General features: G+C 42.2%; 1 protein-coding gene across 1 annotated transcript; it reads right to left on the bottom strand.

Moving 5' to 3' along the window:
• Window positions 1-982: 982 nt before the first annotated feature.
• Window positions 983-6,576, bottom strand: LOC119916776 (U8 snoRNA-decapping enzyme-like). Its single transcript, XM_038736744.1, has 3 exons — window positions 6,545-6,576; window positions 4,955-5,195; window positions 983-1,552 (listed from the first exon to the last, which is right to left on the bottom strand). The coding sequence occupies exons 1-3, from the start codon at window positions 6,574-6,576 to the stop codon at window positions 1,316-1,318; spliced, it is 510 nt and encodes a 169-aa protein (XP_038592672.1). The 3' UTR covers window positions 983-1,315.
• Window positions 6,577-6,790: the final 214 nt, after the last annotated feature.

Here is a 6,790-nt window from a genome sequence, read left to right as displayed (position 1 = left end):
TTTATAAACAAAAATGATATACAGTAGAATAAAGGATGTGAATAAATAATAAGTCAGTATTTTACATGGTGGATGTCTGAGGATGAATTAAGGAGTCTCACAGCCTTAGAGAAGCAATAAGATTAGAACAGAGCTGGATGAGTCCCAGGGAAACATCAAGTGAGTGGTTGCTACTGGGGGTCTCTTTCTCACTCTCTATGTTCTCCTCCTCTGCCACAGAGACAGCTCACACTGACAGTGGACAGGAAATTAAAAATGGGCCTAGGAAATTGATGGCTATCCAGTTGGCACGAAGCTGAGGAGATAAAGAGTGAGAGAGGTAGAGCGAGCTAACGATAGAGGAGGGAAGAGGGAGAGAAATATATTATGGTGCAGAAATTTGCCCCAAACCAATCATTAGTTCCATTCATTTTAAAAATTGTGATTCTCATCCACTGTCTGTGAAAGAAACAGAGATGTAATGTTGTACTGGCCACTGCACAGCCAGAAAATAAATAAAAATAAAAAACATCACCAATATAACTCTATGAAATTGAGTCCTATCTATTCCCCCTGCAGCCACATGTAGTTATAAAATGGAGGAGTATTAGCGATACCAAATATTCAACAAAACATAAAGAGAGGAATGCACAAGAATAATCAATATGTGAGCCACTTCTGTGATATCACAAGTGAATAAACTGATTAATATTTGTTTGTTAGGGTGATTTTGTTGTAAAAAAAAATACATTCAATTATTTTATTATTGTCACGAGGACATATTTTATATCCCTTTTCTACATCTGAGCCATTCCACACTTTACCAGCATGTTCATTTCTTGAAAATTATGCAGATTTGCAATTCACTACCCATCCACCACCACCAAGTCACCTCCAACCCACTCATCACAGATCAGCACATGTGTACCTTATTCCCTCCCCTATCCTGTATAGCTGATCCAGCTGCCATCATCAGAAACGACGTCACTTCAGGTGGGAGTTCTGAATTATTGTCAAGTGTTGCCTTTATTGTCTGTCATTTTTTATGCACTTTCACTAGCTTGCAAGAAGCTACAGTCATCTTCATAAAATGAAGATATAAAAGGTTTTGATGAGGGACTGTTACTATAACATTGAAATATGATGAGTGTAAATTATTTATTTCCGTTCAAGGTTCAAGGTTTGATGCACATAGACAATTATGAGTCACACGCTTAGTATCAGTATGACAGTGTGTTTATGATTAAGTGTGACAATGAACTATTGTGTTTAGTCTGCTGATGGCCAAACTGTATCGATGTGCATGCTTGAGAGGATGTGCTGTGGCAGATGTGTTTCAAAGCGGTTTCCATTTAGTCTCTGTCAGTGTGAGGGCCGCTTGCAGGTCCTCTGCCGTTTGTGTGTGTATCTTCAGAGAGTATGTGAGGGCTTTGTGCAACTCCCTTGGGCCAACTAGGTTGAAGCGTAGCAGAGAGTCGACCAACTGGGCACGAGCGTTGCCGATGAAAGAGTGCGACAGGTAAGACGCAAGGCCTTTCGTGGTGTAGATCGGGACTCTCACCATTCCTAAAACCTGGAGACAGAAAATGAGAGAGAGAGAGAGAGAGAGAGAGAGAGAGAGAGAGAGAAATCAGATGACGAGGAACAGAGCATAAGATTAGATAAATGGCTGCAACTAATCATTTACTAGCAAGGACCACACCATGAACAGATATGTAAATTATTTATTGATAAACAAAACAGCAGATAGCTGAATTATGAAGTGAGCATGACAGAGACTCTCAAACCCTAATGTTGTGTAGAAGACTGAAGTTGCAACTCTGACACTGAAGGAGTGACTGGAGTAATGAATGGGAGAAATGCCTCACAAAGAGAGTACATGGCGAAGTGCTGGTGGAACCAGAATCAAGTGGCCGCTAGACCAGACTCAGAGAGGATTTGTGATTTGTGATTTCTGGAGTTGCAAATAGTTTGCGAGGGTCTTGAAAGGGTTCAGAAGGGACTGGACTTTAAAGTAAAAGACAAGTGTAAGGCTGGACCGATTGACTGGATTTGGTTTGCTTTAAGTATAACACCATAGTGTTGCTTAAGAAATGAGACAAGTCTGAAAGTTGGCATGACAGCAAGGCTCAAAGCAAACGGATGATGCAGGGAACTCATCTGAGGAAGTGAAAGAAAGCAAGTGTGATTATAGTTTCTAAGGTTCCAGACATGTGAGGCATGCTGTATCTCGTGCGGATGGTGTGGATGCAGACGGACAGCAAGTCTGCTGTGAGAGAAAGGCAGAGGGGGTCTTGAGACATGGTAAAAAGATCAAATGACGATAAGGTTGCGTTGTGCTGGTGGTTAAACTCAAGCTGACCCGTAGGACGAGAGGGTTAAAGGGTGCTATGCTGTTGATTATGGAGTTCTGAGTCTCGTATTAGGGCTGGGTTTGCATGTTGAACGTCATGACAGAATATAGTGACTGGTGTTGAAAAGGTATCTGCATGGGGAGGGTAGATACTTAACTTCTGGAAAGAGAAGGCTGAGGATCTTGTTTGGACTAGGTTTGGCTTAGTGTGGGCAGGATGAGAGCAAGATGAAGCTGGGTGAAATGGGGCACCGAAGAGAGAGCAATGTAGGGCTGTGTGAAGGCAGTGGCTTCAGAGGAAAAGTGGATATGGTAATGGTAGAAGACATTGTGTAGCAAACCTAAATTTTATAGTTATGCATTTTAATAAATTTATGAGAATTGATACCCAATTATGAATTTTTAAGATTCATAAAATCAATGTTCCTCATTAAGGGCACCACCGGAGTTGTTATAATCCTAGAGTCTCCGGACCTCTAGGTAGTTTTAATAATTATACAATTATTACTAGTGATCAGTTAGTTAATAATCGCTCAATTATCTTAAATCAATCGGTCAGTCTCATATCTAAAGGGTCAATTCTCTTGGCAGGGACTTGGAAATAGGCAACACACACAGTTCTAGTATTATATTACAGTGAATTTATTCTCTAACTAATGTGATAAAAAGATGGTTGGATACAGGGAACATAAACAATTGCTGAACAATGAGCCTGGAGGTTAGATTGTGGGAAGCATTTGACTCATACGGCATAGAAGAGCTAATGAAAGTAAACTAATGCTGTGATTTTAGGAGTTAAAAGGGGAATATCTGATCACAGAACGTGTGTTAAGTCTTACTGCTTGTCGACAGCCTGTTTTTGGCCTGTTGCACGGGTCCCACGCTAGCTGCCCGATCTTGGCTTTTTGCTAGGGGTTCTCCGGGGTTCTCCGTGTCTGATTGAAAACGCCTCCTCCGTCTGGCAATTCGGCTGTTTTCAGGTTTTCTTCGTTGTAGCTGGCGAGACCACGTGGCTTGGTCTGACCTCGGTGAAGTTGGCTCAACGAAAAAGGCTTAAAATGGAACTTGGTCGTTCCTGAATTAGTCCAGTGTAACTTAACGGACTGATAACTGGTCGACTCTGAGGGCGCTCCCTGGCGAGGCACACTTCACGCGTGCCGAAGCGTCCAGGGAGCAGAGCAGAGTGGAAGAGAGCCAACAGCGAACGTTCAAACGGTTGTACTGTTCTAAGCATTTGGTAACAGGAAACAATTGTCACATTATTGGTCAGGATATTTATACATTTAACGGCATTTCCAACGAGGGCATGTAATATTTATTTCGTCCACTTGGGGGAGCTCAGGTTACATGAGGAAAGCTTGGATTACATTAGATGAAGGAGTGTCTTGCTGAAAATAAAAACACTGCACTAGTAACTTTCTTTTCATCACTAATATCAACAACGGATAGCAACAACAGTTAACATAACAACTCAAATAGAGGCAAACGTAATCAGGTAACTAAAGATTTAATTAAACTTAATTAAATGCTTTGAGTCTTTGGAGACTGCAGTCTTTGGCCATTCAAAGTTCGGCTGTCCTGGATTGTGTCACACCTAGGTGAGACAAGGAGTATCCCTTTGATGTGGTAATAAAACAAAGAATAAGGTCAGTTGCCACGGAAACATGTGTGGGGGGGCCAGTTTTGATAGGCTGTTCAGGGAAATGCTAATGGCTGGATTGTGTCCCTTTGTCAGTTTAACAGTCAGGCCCCGCATTATCAGCTTCGGAATCAAAAAGGCGCCAGTTTTATGGTCGGGGATAGCACTTAAAGAAAGCAACTTTGACCCCTCCCCTTCTTCTCTGGGGAGGAGAAAGGAATTTAGAGTAGCTCCACATTTATTCAATATAAAATGCACAAATCCACACCGTTGTTCACTACAATTGCCTACAAAGCGGAGGGCTAGATTAAGAATGATAGAAAAGTAGTGGGGATGGGACATTGGCAACTGAGTGGTGCAGACTGCTGGTACTTTTGCTGGAAACCTTGGTGGGAGGTGGAGGTTTGTGGAATTTCGGTGTTGTTAGGTCTGACGAGCTGATTGTGAGAGCTGATACTGGGATGTGGTTACTGAAGCCCCGGTGTTTTTTTGTTGTGGCTGATAGATCTTTGTGATTAATGCTGGGCTTTCTGAGTTGTCCCTTTAACAGGAGGGCTGATGTCACAGTGTGTTAACCAGGAGTGCGTGATGACATCATAGCTGGTGGTGAGCTGGTGTTGGCGAGTGGTGGGCCTGACAGGTTGGCATGAGAGTGTTGAAAAGTTTTGCTTAATTGTCTGTTCTGATGAAATGTATTCCTTTATCTTTCAACATTTTTGAAGTGAGGCAACGGTCTAGTCAGTTGGAAGAAGGCTAGTTATCGAGGGACCTTAGTCATGTGGCTGCGGGTTGTGATGCTTGGGTAGCCTGGAAGTAGACAGGAAGTCTGAGTTGTCCTTGGACGAGGAGGAGTTGGAGAATGGGTTAGGTGGGTATGTATGGATATGCTGGAAGTGGCATGATAGACATGTGGTCCTACTCCTGAAAATCTGCTAAATATCGCAACTTTTAGAAGGAAAGAAAGACACACACACACACGTTACCTCCAGTCCATGATCAGTTGCCGTGGATGCTGCCACTCTCTCTATCTCCCTAATTTGTTCCTCCTCCATCTTCTTCACATAAAAGTTGGTGATAAGACAGGAAGAGGAGGAGGGGGAGGAAGAAGGGGCATAGCAGGAGTCCACATGATCTTCTACTGATATAGGAATAGCCACGCCCAGCTCCTCCAACAATTCTCTGCTAAGTCCAGCCTCCAGCGTCTCCTCCAATGGGTTAACGAGCCTGAAGTGTGGGAGGTGGGGTCAAAGGTCAGGATCAGATATGAAAGTAAAAAAACAGTCAGCTGTATTGCTCTGCTCTGAAACTCCTCAGAGCAGATGTAAATAAATCAAGTTGAATGAAAAGCTCAAAGCCCAGAACTATTTTTCCTTTGTTTATTATGTTTCACCATGATAATGCGAGGCATAATCATCGGTCGAGGCAGATGGCCGCCCACCCTGAGCCATGGTTCTGCTCGAGGTTTCTGCCTCTGTTGCCTAGTGCTTGTTCTTGGTGGGAAATGTTGGATTTCTGTAAATTACATCACAGAGTCCCGTCTAGACTGCTCTTTTATGAAAAGCGCTATGAGATAACTTTTGTTGTGATTTGGCGCTATATAAATGTCATATGCTGAGAAAACTCACAAAACACAAAAACTATCAGGTCAAGTTTTCAATTTAAAAGCATGCATTAGAAATAAAAACATTTCTATCAAAATTTAGCCCATGTCTTAAGACAAAATAACAAAAACACCACACAGCACAAAACTGCAGTAAAAAACAATGTGTGGAATAACCTCCTCGTTATGTCTATTGCTTGTTCTTTGTCTACTGTCAGAATTGTTTTTCAGAAATGTTCATTTTTGGGGGCAATAGTTTTTAATATTGTTAAGCAAACATTCTTTTAAGTGTCAATTAGTCAATGTTGCGCTGTGTCCTAATTCCAAACTACATACATCTAAGCAGGTTTTGAGTATGTAGTGTGTTCATTCAAAAATATTCTCAAAGAGTTAGCCACAATGATGCTTTGAGATAAATGCTTGGATCAGCATGCTGACCTGCTCACAAGAACCATGCCAACATGCTGATGATGAAAACATACAAATGTGCAATTGTTTCACTATTCTGTTTTGATCATGTATTATAGAGAGAGATGACAGACATGCTGACGTATGCAGTAAGTATATTGCTGCTCTAAATCAAAACAAGTTAATGTGTTAGATTCTTCATTATAGCGGCTAACTATCCGCTACACACTTAATCTTACAGTAGTTCTGCTTAAGCACTCACAGTTCTTTCCATCATTTAAGCGACTCTTTAAACCTCGCAGTTGTTTACAAGAGTTTTGCTAGCTAACGCTAGCATAATTTAGCTTAGCAGCTAGAGATAGCTTCTCTCTCTCCTCTCGCTCTCTTGCTGGTGTGTCAAATGTTCAGTTACGCCTCCTTTAGCAGTAATGATAACATAACAAGTGTAGTCTTTTTATAGCCTTTAAGGCGAGGCTTAGTGATTTAAAAGTTTGGCTCTGCACCTTGGTAGATCAGTCGTTAGCTACAGTAGTTAGCCAGCCCCTAGTAGCCGGTGCTGACCGACCTGAGGTAGCTCCTGCTAGCCATCCCCGGCATCTCCCGGTGGCTGGGTGACGTCCGAGAGAGGAACAGCCCTAAGCTAAGCCCATGGTTTACCACAACTGTTCACATTTCTAACAGATTCTCCCCATCAGTGTCACACCCACTGAGAAACCTCTGATTATTGGCAGCTCCTCTTGAGAAACGTGAAGTTAGCAAATCTGTCTGTAGCAGTATGGCATAGTTATGGATCAGTAGCTTGAGCGCAAAT

The sequence above is a fragment of the Micropterus salmoides genome, unplaced genomic scaffold, assembly GCF_014851395.1.
Source record: "Micropterus salmoides isolate LMB-PRFRI ecotype aquatic unplaced genomic scaffold, ASM1485139v1 Ms_hic_scaffold_2172, whole genome shotgun sequence".
Lineage (NCBI taxonomy): Eukaryota > Metazoa > Chordata > Actinopteri > Centrarchiformes > Centrarchidae > Micropterus > Micropterus salmoides.
This window is presented reverse-complemented; position numbering and strand designations above follow the sequence as displayed.